The following is a 17,684-nucleotide window of genomic DNA, read 5'->3' as shown; positions in this document are numbered from 1 at the left end:
CCGCACCAACAGCACACGAGGACTGACATCGCCCCGATACTCGCACCAGTAGCTCAGCACCCGGTGTATACCAAGTTGAAGCTGCCAACAGAACACCAATCCTCTCACTATCCTACTCCCTCTTCACCATACTAACCCATCCCACCTTCTTGTTTGCAGATCCGCCAGAGCGCCTGGGGACCAACGCTTTTGGTGACGGTGCACGGTACAAATATCTTTAACATTTAACACTAGTACAAGCTATACGCTGGTGGACAAAGGAGAATCTGTTGAAGGGAAAATCTTTCCACAACCGCACCCCTCACCGGGTGGGGGCCCATTACCTTCATCTCACAGCACATGGTATGTGGAATCAAATCACGGCACAAACTAACTTCTAGCAGTACTCAAAGCGCTTCAAGCCTTCAAAGCACTTCTGACAAAACAAATAGTACAAATTCTTAGAGACAGCACCACTGCAATGTTCTATGAAAACAAGCAAAGGGGCACCCCTTATCCAAATCTGTCCAAACTTATACAGAAAATATGGAAATGGGCACTCAAACATGGAATATTCCTAACATCTCTACATGTTCCAGGGGAAATCAACACTCTAGCAAACTCTCTAAGCAGAGATCCACTACCAGAAGAGCATGAATGGCAGCTCAACAGAAATGTTGTAGATCACATTTTTACACAGTAGGTCTACCCCTCAGTAGACTTGTTCGCAACAAGAGAAAACAAACAATGCCCAGACCTCGCGTCCAGGTTTCTCCAACCCGACTCCAAGGGGGGGGTAACACCCTGTGGATGAATTGGTCAGGGAAATGTGCCTACGCTTTCCCCCCCCCAACTCCACTAATGAGCACATTGGTGAACAAGATTCAAAAGGAACAAATGACATTAATCCTAGTTGCTCTTATGTGGGCGAGACAACCTTGGTATCCACATTTGCGCAAACTGGTGATGTGTGACCCGATCAAGCTCCTGTGCCCACTCAACTTCATCTCCCAGCACACGGGGGCAACATTACACCCTCAACCTCACTCTTTGAACTTAGTAGCTTGACTCCTGAAGTCTTAGAGTTTGGACATCTAAATCTACCTCAATAGTGTATGGCAATCCTCAAGGAGGCACGTAAACCAAATACCAGACACTGTTATTTTGACAAATGGAGAAGATTTGTAATTTGCTGCCAGTCAAAACTAACCCAATAGAATGTACTCCATCACACATTCTTCATTAAATGCTTCACCTATTAGACTCAGGGTTAGTATTTAACTCAAAGGTTCACCTAGCGGCTCTATCCGCATACACCACCTCTCAGAGTAAGGTGTCATGGTGGAAAATCCCTGTCACTAAGGCATTCTTGGAACGGTGTAAAGAGACTCCACCCTCCTATTTCAAACCCGCCGCCAGGCTGGGACCTCAATGTAGTACTTGCAAAATTCATGGGACCCCCCATTGAGCCTGTGCATAAGGTAAGCCTTAAACACCTCATGTATAAAACTGCTTTCTTGGTGGCTATCACCTTCATAAGGAGAGTATGGGGTGACATGTTCGAAGAGGACAAATTCAGAGACTTTGAATAGATGCAGGAGGTTGAAGGACTCTCCAGCAGCCAATTTCTATGGTATCACCGACTCAAACAGATCGGCAGAAGCAAATGGGACAGCTGGCCCGAGGAACCCACTCCGGACCCGTTATTACAGGAGTTGTACGAGCTAGCGGACGGATGGAAACCGGTAACCCGGCTCTACAGCCGATTGATGGACAAACCTAACCCCAAAGGCATAGCACTCAAGGAGAGATGGGAAATGGACCTGGGCATCACACTAACCGACAAAGAATGGGAAATAATTTTATTATAACCGCAACGCCAGGTTCAGGCAGATACAACTGAACACCTTATACAGGACGTACATGACCCCACAGCGAGTGGCTAAATTTAACAGGAAAGTCTCACTGAATTGCCCCTGGTGCGGCAGCGATACAGCCGACATGATCCACATGTTTTGGACCTGCAACAGGGTAAAGACACTCTGGTCCAGAGTTAGGCAGACCTGCACAACTGCTGGCATAACCAGATATGAGTGGGACCCGAAAGTCTGCTTATTAGGAGCTCACCCCAAAATAAGCAAATACAGACACGTAGTCAAACTGATGGACCTATCCTGCATCCTTGCGAAAAGAACTATAGCTATGGCCTGGAAGTCCCCAGGGGGCCCGAGATATGAACATTGAATTAAGGAACTAGAGAGGTGGTCCGAGGCAGAGACCAGAGCATGGCAGGAAGGGGCCAACTATGGAACAGACGAAGCAAACGACACCCTCGAATCGTGGAAGGCCCTCCTAAGAGATGTGCCCTTTACTGCAGACCACAAACCCCCCTGAAGGGAACCCCAGAAGCAGCATCATGCCAGGAAGAGGTTCACCTAAAACTTCCAAAGACGCCCGACTTGCCCCAACCTCGACACCCGAACTCACAAATTCACCTGCCTCTGCCCTTGTATAGACACTTAAGATACCACAACTCCTAATGAAGACTGTTTTGTTTATCACCTCATTTTTTGTTAAATGTTAACTATACTTAAATGCCAATAAAATAAGTTTTAAAAAAAAGTCAGTGAACTGCAAGCTTTGTCCATGCAAAACCCTTTCTTTGTGATCCACAAAGACAAATTGGTATTAAGAACACACCCTAGTTTTTCACCTAAGTTCATTTCCAAGTTCCATGTCAATCAGGCCATCAAACTACCGGCTTTATTTCAAAACCCAACAAGCGTAACTGAGGAAAAACTCAATACATTAGATCTAAGGAGGGCGGTCCTCTACTATGTAGACAAGACCAGACCGTTAAGGGAAACGGACCAATTGTTTGTGTCCGTAGCTCCAGGCAGAGAAGTAGACCACATTGCCATAAACGCAATCTCCAGATGGATAGTCGAATGCATACAGCTCTGCTACTGTCTATCAAGCAAAACACTGGCTTTTACACGAAGAGCTCATTCCACTAGAGGTACAGGAGCTACTTTGGCTTTTATTGCAAATGTCCTGCTGGACGCCATTTGCAAGGCAGCTACATGGAGCTCATTGCATACCTTTACTTAGAACTACTGCATTGACACTCACTCTAAGCAGATTCTCAGGTGAGACAAGGGTTGCTAAAACATCTATTTGCCGCTGTACCTTCCCACAACCCACCACCTTCTCCAAACACTGCTCGCTAATCTATGCATAGCATGTGATGTAGGCAGATTCCACAAGCCTCAGAAGGGATACATTATTCACTGTAGTAGTATTTCTGATGCTTGTATCTGCTTAGATTAACATGCGCCCACCCTTACTCCCCTTGGAGTAGAAGGTGCATAGAAGTTTTCTGGGTTTTATCTGAAACATAATCTGCTTTACTACACCTGTACTCATTTATCCAACCTCTTGTTGGAAACAAAACAATCTGAGGGTCCTCAACGCGTGAAGCACCATGGGTACAGTTGAGGTCACACTAGGGATAGTATTACTGGCACGCCCGGTCAACGTCCCTTTTCGAGTTTTGAAAACTGTAATAATCTGCAGCTTCCACTAGATGTCGGCCTATGAATAGGATGTAAATCTAAGCAGATACATGCATCAGAAATATGATTATGGTGAGTAATGTATCACACACACCCCTTAATTCATTCACAGGAGCACCCATAACATTCTCACTTTTATTCTCATTCACATGCGCACTTAAACCAATATACACCATTCACACTGCATTCATTCAAATGCATGCACTTACTCATTTACTGACACCCCTCTTGCATACAAGCAGAGATACACGCACTTATATGCATAGAATCCTCGCATACACTAAAATGCATTTTTGTTTTCTTGCCCGTTTCCCTAACAATTTGGGCCCTACCCTGTCTACGCCTCTGCATCTCACAGGCTATTTAGTTAAAACAATGCTGTTCATTGCAGGCATGGGCCAACTAAGTTGAGCCGAGTAGGTAAGCCTTTAGCTTCCACATAGGGGTCTATTGATATCGTCTGCTGGCTTTTGTTCTCTGCATGTTTGCAGATGCAGCAGTCACGTTAACTGTTTTCTCACCTCGGAGAGCGGTGCGTTTACTTACTTTTGAAGTGTAAAAGTATATTTAAAGTAAGTAAATGGACTGCTCTGCGAGGTGAAAAATGCGACACCTTGTTGCCCTCTGAGCCCAGTCTGGGTGTCACAGCAGAGGACTCGAAGCCTGCCGCCACCCATGTGAAAGAGGCTTTATGCCGGCAGGCAAGAAAGATACGCAGTACTGGTTTGCAAAAGCAATCAGAACCATATGTTATTACACACAGGACCAAATTGATGGGCAATGCGGTCCGCCAATGCAACCTTTATTTTGGTCGCCCTTGTGCAGTTCACTGCACTGCTCGATCGTGCCTTAAGCCGTGCTGGTCATCTACTCTCCAACTGTATTATCTCTCTGCTGCTCCTCCATCTGATCATTCCATTGTTTTTGCCTCAATCGCCACTCCTACTTCTCTTTCCATCTACCACTTTCATTACCCAGTGCAAGTTTCCCTCCTCCAAATTCCCCTTTTACTTCACTTAACTACACTATCCTCTCTCCTCCAATGCCAAATTCACTGTTCCATCCATTGATGAAGCGTTCACTAGCTTTAACATCACTCTTAGCACTCCCTTCTCATTGCACTTCCCTCTTACTACATTCACTCCTAAACACTTCTCTCCACAGCTTTGGATTACACCTTCCATCCGCATCCATAAAACAACAATGAGGAAAAACATTTGCACTTGGCAAAGATCTAGACACTTCTCCGATCTCTGACTCTACCTGCCTGCTCTTCAAAACTACTCCTCTGCTCTAGGCTCTGCCAAACATGACTTCTATCTCTTTCGTTTCGCCTCAAACCTCTCCACCCAGATGCCTCCAAAAATATCTCCACTCAATTCTCACCTCATAAACCCTCACCCATTTCCTCTACACTTTTTGCGAACAACCTTGCTCTCTCCTTTGCTTCAGAAATTTCCAACATTCAAAATACCCTCGCAAATTACCTTCTATCCACCCCACCTGCTCACTTTTTTTCCACCACCTATACCCTCCTCTCCTGCGACAAGGTCTTCTTTTGCCCCTAGAAACCTGCATGAGATTGTAGCCCTTCCTAGGGCTAACCCTTCACGTGCCTCCACCGACCTTCTTTCTTCCCCACATAGCGCAGCACATAGCTCCCAGTGTTGCCCCATATCTTTCTCCCCTCTTCAACAACTCCCTTGACTGTGGCACATTTCCATCATCCTACAAATCGGCTACTGTAGGATGATGGCCTAGATCCTAACTGTCCTGCCAACTTTTATCCTGTCTCTTCTACATCACTATTCCAAAATCCTAGAGTGTGTAGTTTTCAACTGATTCGGTTCCTTGACCCCCACAACTTCCGGGATCCTCTTCATTCTGACTTCCGTTCTGTGCACTGAGGCAACTCTTCTCAATGCTAACCACTACATCTATTCTGCCCGTTATGTTAATGGTTCATTTATTCTTATTCTTTTCATCCTCTCTACTGCCTTCGATACCATTAACCATTCTGACCTTCTCTCAACACTCTCTATCCTAGCTAACAGGGACAAGATCCTTGCTTGTTTAGCTTCATATCTCCCTAGACACTTCCAGGTGTGGTGAAACAGCCTTACCTCCCCACTAACCCCCTTACTTTGGTGTTCCCCAAGGGTCAGTCTTGGGTCCACTTCTCTTCACTCTCCATACCTCTGGTCTTGGCATATTGATTTCCTGCTAGGTCTTCTCCTGCAACTCTTGGCCGATGACAATCTGATCTTCTTTTCCCTCCTTCTCTACTTATGGTAAAAAGTCTGTCTCTCCGCCATCATATACTGGATGGCATCTCACTTGCTCAACTCCATTAAGACTGTACTTCCCATCCAAACAGGCCATCTCTTCCTCTCCCCCTCTCCTATTCTCTCCTCACCACCTGCTCTACTCTGTTTCTGCTTGCAACCATAGTGTTTTTGACCCATCTCGCACCTTCTCTCTCTTCATCTCAAAATATGCCACTAAAGCCAGACTTCATCTCCTCAACATCAGAAAAATAAGACCTCTACTCCCCTTCAACACTGCTAAGCACCTAATCTCCTCTTAAGTACTCTCTTGATCTCACTACTGTGCTAGTTTCCCCTATGGCCTTCCCAGTTATGCTTTTTCTCCTCTCGACAAAGTCCTAGACTCTTCTGTCCATACGCTCTTTAACATTCCCTGCTTCACCTCCCCAGTCCATCAATTAGGGTGATTATCTATGAGACACAGGGCAAAGTATAAACTCATTCTCATTCAAAACTGCACAGACTTGCCACACCCTACCTATCAGCCCATCGCACACCCTGCTCTCCCAGCAATCTCCCTCGGCTTGCCTCCTTTTTTATGGACTGATGTCCTCTCTCTCTGCTCACTGCTCCGACTCCATCACCATTTAAATTCAACCTCCTAGCTGTCCTCCTTCCTGAAGAACCACTTTCATAGCATTCTACACCACAACGCCCTGTTCTTCTGTCCCCCACCACCTCTCTACGGCAATCCCACATGCTCTATTGTCCCTGGTTCATGTTTCTACCTTCCTTCTGGTTTTACATCCTCTCACCCATTGTTGAGGACAGTAGTCCTCCACTCTGTAAATCAGTGTTAAGCAATTTTTAAGCATTTTTATTCCCAAATATGCATGGCTTTCCCTGTAATTTCCCTAAATAAATTTTTAAAAAGATGTCACTGACTTGACCTTAAAAGGGCCGTATGATGCTTTGTAGCAAGATCTAACGAATACAGAAGAAAAGACAATCACATTTTTGTGGCGTTTGCATGAGCAAGACGGAGGATCAGCAATCTCCAAAACATAGAGTTCAGCATGAAGTGGACCGCATATTCCAAGTCTGGGGACTGCCAGAAATGGACCAGTTTGGCACAAAGTAAAGCACAAAGTGTGAATTAGTTAGCAGATTCTCACAGCAAGATGGCCTCAGTGAGGTGTTCGCCATCTCATGGGCAAACAAGTTTTCTTTATGCGTTATTGCATTTCCCTCTGCTCCCTAGAGTGCTGCAGAAAAGGATGCAGCAGAAAAGGATGCAGCCATGCAGACTGATTCTGATCAGTCAAGCATAGCCCAGACAGTACTGTTTTTTTTTTTATCCTGCTGTTCCTGGCCCAGCCCACAGACCATTTGTCACATGAAGGGGACAGGTTCTTGCACCACAACCATTCGTCCCTCTGCATCAGTGTTTGGCTCCTGAACAGAGTTTAGTCAAGTAGAAATTAATCTGGAGTGTAGGTGAATTCTATCCACAGGCAGTCCACCTAACTGATACTATGACAAAAAGTGGAAAAGATTCACTGATTGGTTTTCCAGTCGGCAAATTGATCCAATCGCATGGCAAGCTTCCCCGTTGCTACCCTATCTGCTCCATCTAGCAAAAATGTTGGCACATTTGTCTATCAAAGTCCACTTGGATGCAATTTCACAGTGCAGTCAAACTCCCCGTGCAGCGTCCATGTCCTACACAAGATTGATCAAGGAGTTGTTCTTTTCTAGATTGTTCACCTGTGCCCAATGTCACTCCTTTATAGGAGCTCAATGCAGTCCTCAAATGGTTGATGAGCCAATCGTTTCAACCGATGCACGCAACGGACATCCAGTATACCACTTGGAAAACTGTCAGTCACAATAACTTAAGTCAGAAGAGGTTGCGAGCTGCAAGTTCTATCGTTTCAAGAACCCTTTAAGATAACATAACCAGTGGATTTGTAGAGAACACTAGAACAAGGTTGTTCTGCAAACTAATCCCAGGTTTTGCCAACGTGTGTTCCTCTCTTCACCTCAATGACATTTGGTGCTTCTAGCTTTCTTCAATACTCCATCTATTTCGACCAAGAGGTCTTGGCATTCTTTAGATTTCAGAAGGGCACAAAAGTACTACCTTGACTGCTCCAAGTTGTTCCGTCAGTCAAACCACCTGTTAAGTACATTTGACCCTAATGGAGTTGGGACTGGAATGTCTAGGGTAGGAATTGAAGATGGCTATCAGCATGCATTTGCCTATTGCCACACGAATGCGGGAAGACCTCTCCTTGGTAAGCCAAGTGTACATTCTACAACGGTGATGGCTTCCACTATGCAACTCCATATCTTCTGCTGGGTGGCTACATGGAGAGTCTTGCATACCTTCACATGGTTCTACTGCCTTGTCACAAATGCATCCGATGTCTCAACGGTCAGATGTGTAGTTCTACACAGCCTGTTCGCTTGAGGTGAGCGCTTTTTTTTTAATTCCTCCCAATCTAGTGTTGAATTTCTAACTGCTTTGCAGTCTATGTAACAACATGTGAACCAATGAAAGATTTAATGCTGGAGAAGGAAAAAGTTACTTAGCTGTAACTACGGTTCTCCAGCTTTAGTACCTGTCTTGGATTATAATGCAGCCTTCCCTCCAACCACAAATCCAGCTTAACTTTACTCACTGTCGTGCATTAGGGTCATGTGAAGATTACCCCCACAGGAGGAGTTAAGGGAGAAGTTAAGGGAGAAGGTGGCTGTCAGCGGCAAGGCAGATCAACCAAAAATGACTGCTAATCAATTACTGAGGAATCCCAGCTTGACAACGGGGGTGTTAGGCAGAAACCTGTGCAGTTCCCTCTGGGACCACTGCAAAAGATTTAGGACTACAGTTGTTTGGCAGTAAACCCACTTGGTAGCAGTCTGTACCACACAGATTCACTTGGTAGCTGTGGCTGGGCAGTCAGACTTCCCTCAAGAAGAGTTAGGCAGTATACAGAGTATTCACAATAAGTCAAGAGAACACAATAGAACAAGTAAACACTGACCAGGGCTTGGTGTAAAAGAGATATACTTAGTTATTTAAAACCACATCTAGAAAAACACACAGGCACTAATAGTAAGCAATTCAAAAACACGGTCACTAAAAGATATACACTCCCTAGAATATTAGACAAGTCTTAAGTAAAGCCCCACTTATTTACAGACAGCGGTGAGCGCTTAACGTAGATGGCACTCTAATAGTTTGTTTTAAAAAGGGAGAGAAAAGCAGTGAACAAGTTAAAACAGATCCCAACACTTTTATCAGAACATAACAAGAGAGGAAGGCAAAGTAAAACCGTGAAGTTCGAGTTCAAGAGGCCGGATCCACTTTCAGAGGATCCAAACGAAATGTGTCCAAGGTCACACGGTTGCAGTGCACAAAAGTCTTGTAAAGGCTCAGAAAGGAGTTGGACCAAAGAAAGGGACCAGTTAAAGGGTCAAGGCGGCCAGCCCAGTCCAGAAGGTTAAGGGTTTATTATTACCTTGTACCAATCTTTAGAAAGGGAGGCCTGGCGGACACGGTACCTTAAAGTGGTGAGAACGCTCCAGCGGGGGCAGTTGTTCCTGGCAGCGGGTACAAGTCGGTGTTTCGTCCGGGGGAAGAGAGGATCTTGTCGGGAAGGAAGACAGGAGTCCGTTGCACTGCCAGGGAAGAAACCAGCCGCAGAGTTTCTCAGGTACAAGGAGCGGTCCGGTGATTCGCGGTTCAATGGTGAGTGGCTATCCGGCCGCCGGGGTGCTTGGCACGGGCAGTTCGACCACAAACCGGTCTGGGGTGTGAAGAAAGAAAGGTAAACTGGTTGTGCCCACCAGTCAGGGGAAGAAGCCTCTCCAGCCGGGAGATCATCTGTCGTCGGGAAGTGGTGATTCGGTTCTGCAGGGCTCCACCGGTGGTGTCGTCAAGGTAGGTCGGCTCAGCTTCTCCCTCGTCGGATTCTCAGGTCCTGTGGTGACTTCTGAAGATCCAGTCCGCACCCTCTACAATATATTCACCAAACCTCTGTTCGACGATCTGGACAATCTCGGTATCACCTACACTAACTATGCAGATGATACACAGATTCTCTTCCCACTTTCTGGGGATCACAGCAGGGATGGGGAGTTGGTGAATAGAGAGTGTATCTCATCATTCAGGCATGGATGGCCACTCACGGTCTTTGCCTGAATGATGATAAGACAGAGTTGATCATTCTGGGCACACAAGCTAATATTAACAAATTGGGCCCGGATTACTCAGCCTTCAGCATAGACGGAAATGCCATTAAAGTCTCGAGGGAAGTAAAAACACTTGGTTTCTATCTCGACTCTACCCTGTCCTTCACTAAACAGGTAAACTCCCTAGCCTCCACTACTGCCTACACTTGTAAATTGATCAGAGCAGGCAAGCCCTTCCTGTCCAATACCAGCTGCCTAATCCTGGCTAGAGCCTTAATTCTTTCCCGACTAGACTACTGTAATGCCCTATACAGTAGCGCCAATAAAGCCACTACCCTAAGACTTCAAATTCTACAAAATAATGCTCTCAGAGCTGCATTAGGAATAAAAAAGAGGGAGCATATCTCCTCGACTAGGCGGCAACATAAATGGCTCTCTACGGAGAATAAAATCCAGCTAAAAATGATCTCATTAACCCATAAGGCCTTAAATAATGCAGCTCCCAGCTACTTAATGGACAAAATAAAAAGAAAAACTTCTAATAGACCCATGAGAGTCGCCAATTCCAATTGTTTGGCAGTACCTAGATTCAGACTCGCCAAAATTGGTGGCGCCTGCTTCCCTGTGAAAGCTGCTAACCTGTGGAACGCCCTGCCACCTAACCTAAGAGCTGACCAACCCTTCCCCCATTTCAGAAGGAACCTTATCAAACACATTATCGCCAACAACGACTTAACACCCGAACACTCACAAGTGTAGTCCGACCCAATGCACCCTGACGTGACATCAACCTTTATGCCTATTACCGCAAATCCTGTATATTGCTAACTGTACATTCATGTAAATACGGCAAATCTTTATCTGTACATTCTTGTAATTTGTGCAATATGGTGTAATATTGTAAATTCATTTATATAACATTGTAACATTGTAAGCTTCGCATATACTTGTTGCTGCGCCCGGAAACCTAAGGGTCTGGTGCGCAATATAAATAAATAAACAAACAAACAAACAAAGCCCTGCTTTTATGCAGAAAACCCCCATTCACTCAGCCTAGCTGTCACTCAAACATGCTAACTGGTGATCCGGCCGGCTCACCACTTGGGCCAATCACACAAGAGTGTGACTTGAGTTACCAAGGTACCTAAACCCCCTCCCACACACCCTGTGGTACACAGACAGAGTGGCACCACTTTTGGAGGCTTCTGTGGAGAAGCCCGCCAAAAAGTGGAACAAAGGGCTCGACTTGGGTTGGAGTCACAGAAGAGAACACAAACGCCATTTTAGAATCGAGTCTTGGCAAAAAATACCAACCAGAGAATTAATATTAATTAAATAAACCGGCGGTATGTTCGAGGCAATGAGAATTAAATAATTAAAGTTGGTAGCCTCGAACAATGGGGAAATCCCATAGGGAAATATTTGCGGTCGAATATAAAAAGTAGTTTCCACTGCCACCAGTCAAAACTCGATCAGGGGGGACGGAGACGTGCCCCCTCGACTAACAGACCCCGGGGCAATCGAATTGTCCCGACCAGTACGTCCACAATAGGATGGTTTGTACTGGTTTCTGTTAATAATTTGGGACTAATAAAGCCAATAGTGACTTTACATGCCCTGGGAGACAGTAGTCAGTCCCAGGGTATGGAGTCTATGGTGGGGTGTCACTATGACACCCCTGTGTTACTGCACAGAGGGTGCTGTGTAACACATATAGGAAAAACACATGAGACCATATGGGGTAAAGGACCCCATAGCCCATAAAACACATTACCAATCAAAGGAATACCATTAATCATGTCCAAGAGTGGGAGAAAAAGAGTCTCACTCTTGGTGGGAGGAAAAAAAAAAAACTCCAGAAATCCAGCAAAGCTGCTGGGGGACTCGCTAGGTTAGGAAATTCAGCCTAAAAAGAGAATTCTCCCTAACAGGGGGAGTATTCAACATGTGAATCATGAAAGACACCATTGCTGGAGGACCATACTTGCAGGTAAGTAACCTTTTCCTTGTTGGACAGTGTCCACGCTCAGTTTTGGAAATTACTTTTTTAAATGGCACCTTTTATTGCATTCAAAACTCTGATCGTGAGTAAGTTTGTTTTCCATAGCATTTTGCTTGCTAACCTGACAACCATACTTTAGAACTCTTGGTAGTTGTCTCCTTTGTAGTTCTCTATTCCCACCAATTTCCCACTACTACCCTACTTTCAAACCCACAATATTAGTCTTAACTGTTAGCACATGTTGTTGCCATATTAAATATAATGTTAAAATGCAAGCAAGTTATTCCTATATGTACGACAAAATACATATGTTAATTGTCTGAAACCACTAAGAAAAAGCAACTAATCATTGCAAGTTTCCTTTTTCCTCTAGGATAATTGTCCAGCATGTAGCCAGCTTCCACAAAATATACAGTTTCCACCATCAGCAAAACTACAGGAGGTCTTAGATTATTTAACAACAAATACCTCATTGTAAGTATTTTGGGATTTTAAATGCACCTTTGTTGCCAAGTATGTTGTAGCTTTGGTCCATGGTGAGAACAAGTCTATTTAATTTTTGATATCAGAAATGATTTGCTATTGTTTAGATTTATTACCTTGTGCCAACATTAAGAGGGTAGGTCAGACAATAGACCGAATCATTAACCCCTTAACTGCTGAGGATTTCCCCTCCAGTGCTGTGCCCTATTTTGGAAATTTCGGTATGTCGGCATTCAATCACTTGTAACTATTTTGTTACTTGAGGTATCTCAGCCAAATTTCTGCTCATGTATAGTCGGCCATAACGACACCAATGCATCCTAGTTCGCTGTAGGGGGATCTGAGTGTTTTTTCAGAAAATGCCAATAAAATGATGTACTAAGAAGCATGTGTTTTATTTATTTTTTTAATAGGACCTGCTTGGAAGGAATAGAAGGGAGGGTAGGAAAGCTCGATGGGAACCCAGAAAGATAAACATTTCTGAAGAATAGACCAAATTCAGGAAGGGGTGATTTTGAGCAGATCAGGCAACAACTATGTACATAAAATTGCTATATTTTGGGGAAAAATTGGAAAAGTGAGTGAAAGAAAAGTATGTGTTGGACATGTTTGGATTGGTGAGCTAATGGCTTCTGTTCTGGACCGCTGGCTGGGCTGCGTTGCAGAAATTCACTCCATGAAGGGATGGGGACCCTGCCGGGGCTCCCTAGCACTGCTGCTGCACTTGGGTATGGTCGGCCCACATCGGAGACAGCCGCCCAAGGCCAGGGACATCACCCCCAACTATCCTGTAGCTCTGGCTGATCTGCGTTCCAGCTTCTCCCTACGGGAAGCGATGGGGACCCCGCAGGGGGTCCCTGGGCATTACCTTCGCACCATCCGCTCCCGCCCCTGGGGGACAGGGGTTGGGGGCGGGGGGGCGGTCGGCACACATGAGACAGGCACCCAAGGCCGGAGGCATCACCTCCGACCATCCTGGAGCTGGCCTGCGATACAGCTTCTTTCCCCGGGAAAGTACGGGGACCCTGCGCGGCTCCCTGGAACTGCTGCTGTTCTTGGGGACAGTTGACCCACATGGGAAAAGAAAGTTATAGGTTAAAAGTTTGAATTAAAAGGTTTGAAATACAATAGGTTTGAGTACATTTGCTTGAAAACAAAAGGGTTTAAATTTTTTTTTTTGGGGGGGAGAGGAGGTGGGGTTCCCCCAGCCCCTGTTTTTGTGGTAAAAACCACTTTTTTTACCAAAACGAAAACCCCAAAAAATATAATTTAAAAAAAATGTGAACCTTTTGTTTTCGAGTAAATGTACACGGCCGTATTGCATTCGAACCTTTTGTATTCTCACCTTTAACCGGACACCGGAAAAGAATGCACAAGGCAGGGGACATCACCCCTAACCGTCCTTGAGTTCTGGCTGGGCTGTGTTACAGCTTTTCCCTCCGGAGAGGCATTGGCACACTGCCAGGGCTCACTGGTGGGAAAGAAATGTAACACAGGTCAGCCTGAGCTCCAGGATGGTCAGGGAAGATGTCCTTGGGCGACTGTCTCCCATGTGGGTCGACCATCGCCAGGAGCCCTAGAAGGGTCCCCACCCATTCACGGAGGGAGAAGCTGTAACGCAGGCCAGCCAGAGCTCCAGGGTGTGACGTCACCGGCCTTGGGCACCTGTCTGACATGTGGGTCGGACGTCCCCATGTCCAGCAGGAGTTCTGGGGAACCCCAGCAGGGTCCCCATTCTTCCCCGCAGGGAAAAGCTGTAACACAGCCAAGGGGATGGGCGACCCACATGGGAGATGGGTGCTCAAGGCCAGATACATCACCCCCGACCATCCCGGAGCACTGGCTGGACTGCGTTACAGAATTTCCCTCTGAGAATGGATGTGGGGCTCCCTGGGCTGCCGCTGTACTTGAGGATGGTCGACCCACATGGTAGACAGCCAGCCAAAGCTTGGAACATTACCCCCGACTATCCTGGAGCTCTGGCTGGCCTGCGTCACAGCTTCTCACTCACCCACGCATGGGCGGGGATAACGTCGGACAAGTGGGTGTTGGCCACCGTGGCAGGCGGGTATTATATAGAGTTGCTACAAAAACCACCCTATCGAACACCAAGGCAGATGAAAATCACAGCAGAAGAACAAAGCATACCGCTGGAGGAAATAAAAGCTCTGCTGGAAAAGGACGGCATACAACATGCTGATACAACACAAAGGGGCATCCCTCCACCCGCACCCACAGTCTATGAACTTGGCAGCTTGGCTCCTGAAGTCAGAGTTTGGCCACCTAAATCTTCCACAAAGGTGTATGGATATCCTTAAAGAGACACGAAAACCCAACACGAGGCACAGCTATTTTAATAAGTGGAAGAGATTTCTGATATGGTGCACATTACAATCACTAAACCCAATAGAATGTTCTCCATCTAACATTCTACACTACATGCTCTACCTACTAGACTCCGGCCTAGTATTTAATTCCATAAAAGTGCATCTGGCGGCCCCGTCAGCTTACACCACTTCACAGAACAAGGTGTCCTGGTGGAAAGTCCCTGTCATTAAGGTATTCATGGAAGGGGTAAAGAGGCTATACCCTTCGAATGTCCAACCCTCCTCTGGGTTGGGATCTCAATGTTGTGCTCTCCAAGCTCATGGGTCCACCCAATGAGCCTATGCACAAGGCCAGCCTAAAACATCTTACTTGCAAGACTACGTTCCTAGTAGCTATCGCCTCCATAAGATGAGTCAGTGAGCTACAGGCTTTGTCCGTACAAGAACCCTTTATACACAAGGACAAGGTTGTCTTCCGAACACATCCTTGGTTCTCACCTAAGTTAATTTCAAAGTTCCATGTAAATCAATCTATAGCACTACATACCTTCTTTTAAAATCCATCAAACTCAACAGAAAGAAGCCTCCATACACTTGATGTAGGGAGGCCGGTCTTGTACTGTGTGAACGAAACCTCTAAGGAAAACAGACCAACTCTTTGTTTCCATAGCGCCTGGTAAAGAGGGCGATCACATATCAAAGAACGCCATCTCCAGGTGGATTGTCAAGTGAATACAGCTCTATTCCCTCTCCAAGAAAGCCTTCACTTTCTCCTCCAGGGCATACTCTACCACAGGTACAGGAGCTACCTTAGCTTTCATTGCAAACGTCCCTCTAGATGCCATCTGCAAAGCTGCTACACAGAGTTCCATCCATACGTTCACACAGCATTATTGCATTGATGCACACTCTAAAGCAGATTCACAGGTGGGACAAGTGGTCCTAAAACATCTGTTTACCGCTGTACCTTTTAATTTATTTTATATTTGTATGAAGTTTGTATGTTTTGTTCAGCATACAAAATTCATTTTAATTATATACATACTTTTACTTCTATGTATTTTATTAATCAATTACATATATATACATTATGTAATTTACATTTTTTCAAATTAACATCCTTATACATATGTATTATGAGTAATTATTTCACAAAGTTACAAATGTTGAATTTTCATTTTTTGAAATGTTTTTGGACTTATTTTTTGTTTTGTATGTAGTAAATGAGTATATAAAAACATTTTAGTGTATCATTTTGTATATTGAAAATGGATCTCCATTTCTTTTTTTATTCATATGGTTTGTATAGCATACTCAGTTTCACTTATGAATTGTTTTATTACTGTTTAAACATAAATTTACATAATGCATGTCATTTTAATAGTCTATATTAAGATCCTTTTATGGATTATGCATTCTTATGTGACACACATCTGGTGGATTTACAGTTTGGAAATATTGTTTAGGGTTGTGTTTTTATTTAGTTAAAAAACAATTTTAAACTCTACGTACAAATATTATATTATGATACACTGTGCCCAACATTTTCAAAAAGGCAATCAAGTGCAAACTTTGAAGTGCAAATACAAAACACATGGTTTTAAGTGAATTTGTTTCTCATACTGCAATTACTATTCCACATTTACGCAGCCCAAAAGAGAATAAGCATACTCTGGGTCAATATTTTGCAAAGTTGGAAGTGCCACAGAATCAACAATTTGATATTTTTGAAGATATTTTCAAGGGGCAGCTTCATGTACTTTTTCAGCTGTTTCACCTTTTTCATGTTTTCTTTTAGTACTATATTTTTTACTTCTGCGAACTATAGTACAACTTTGTTTTGTTATTTCAGTTTGTTTTATTTTTATAAACATTTTAAAAAATATATTTGCTTCTGTCTATTTCACAAATGTGACAAGATAGTTACATTTCTTAAGAGATATTTTTGAGGGTTTATACTTTTTAAATTGCCTTTGCAGATGGTGCATATTACTAGACCAACATTTCTCACATCCTCCAGTTGAGGCGTTTCAAATTGTCCCAAACTCAAGATCTTAAGTTTCCAAATGGAGTTGTTTCACAGATAGTTACATTTTATTATGTTTTTTGTTTTGCACTAAAAACACCGCTTAAAGTGCTTTCATTGCTGTCAGTAGTAGGGACATTTTGTTTTGATGTTTCTTTAGCAGGGTTAATCTCAGATGTATAAATTGAGGAAGTACCTAGGTAATTTATCTTTTTTACGCTTTTGTTAATGTTATTGGATTGGCACCGTTGCAATACAACTTGGTTTAATAGGCAAATCAATTTATGTGTATGTATAAGAGAAGTTTTTAACATTGGTAGTACAAACAAGTTTGCACTTTTGAAATCGCACTAGTAGTAGTAGTAGGAAAATGTTTGTTATTTTGGGGAACTCCAGGACTTTGGACTGTTGGAACATTACTGGTTTCAGTATTGGGTGATTTATCTTTTGTATTAGTTTGTGTAACAGCACTTTTGATTATTGAAACAGTGCTAGAACTGGCAATAGGCAATTTTGCAATATGTTAACCTCGACTAATCATGCTATACTTCTTTTACAAAAGGAAACTAGCTGTGATCAAGTTGGACTGTACGTTTCTTTAGTTTTTTGAACGAGTGCAGCAAACACTGTTTCTGTATTAACTCGAACTTTATGAAATACATCTTAATATAATGTACCAATAGTTGGTACAGTTGTAATTGTGAAGAAATGTTATTTTCAACTTCTTGATCAATGTTTGTTTTTCTTTTCCTTTTTGCAGCAATATTTCTGTTTTTTTATGTCTTTCTGCAGCTTTTTTTATGCTTGTATTTTCCAGCTGAAATGAAC

At 44.0% G+C, this 17,684-nt stretch overlaps 1 protein-coding gene across 6 annotated transcripts in view; it reads left to right on the top strand.

Annotated features, from left to right (window-relative positions):
- The window catches only part of UBA3 (ubiquitin like modifier activating enzyme 3), a 1,318,404-nt gene that overhangs the window by 1,023,261 nt on the left and 277,459 nt on the right, over positions 1–17,684 (top strand). For all 6 annotated transcript variants that reach the window (XM_069643803.1, XM_069643802.1, XM_069643804.1 and 3 more), the window contains one exon: positions 12,394–12,494. In XM_069643803.1, coding sequence (XP_069499904.1) covers positions 12,394–12,494 — 101 coding nt within the window. The remainder of the gene's footprint in view (positions 1–12,393; positions 12,495–17,684) is intronic.

The sequence above is a fragment of the Ambystoma mexicanum genome, chromosome 2p, assembly GCF_040938575.1.
Source record: "Ambystoma mexicanum isolate Mex_15411 chromosome 2p, UKY_AmexF1_1, whole genome shotgun sequence".
Classification (NCBI taxonomy): Eukaryota; Metazoa; Chordata; class Amphibia; order Caudata; family Ambystomatidae; genus Ambystoma; species Ambystoma mexicanum.
This window is presented reverse-complemented; position numbering and strand designations above follow the sequence as displayed.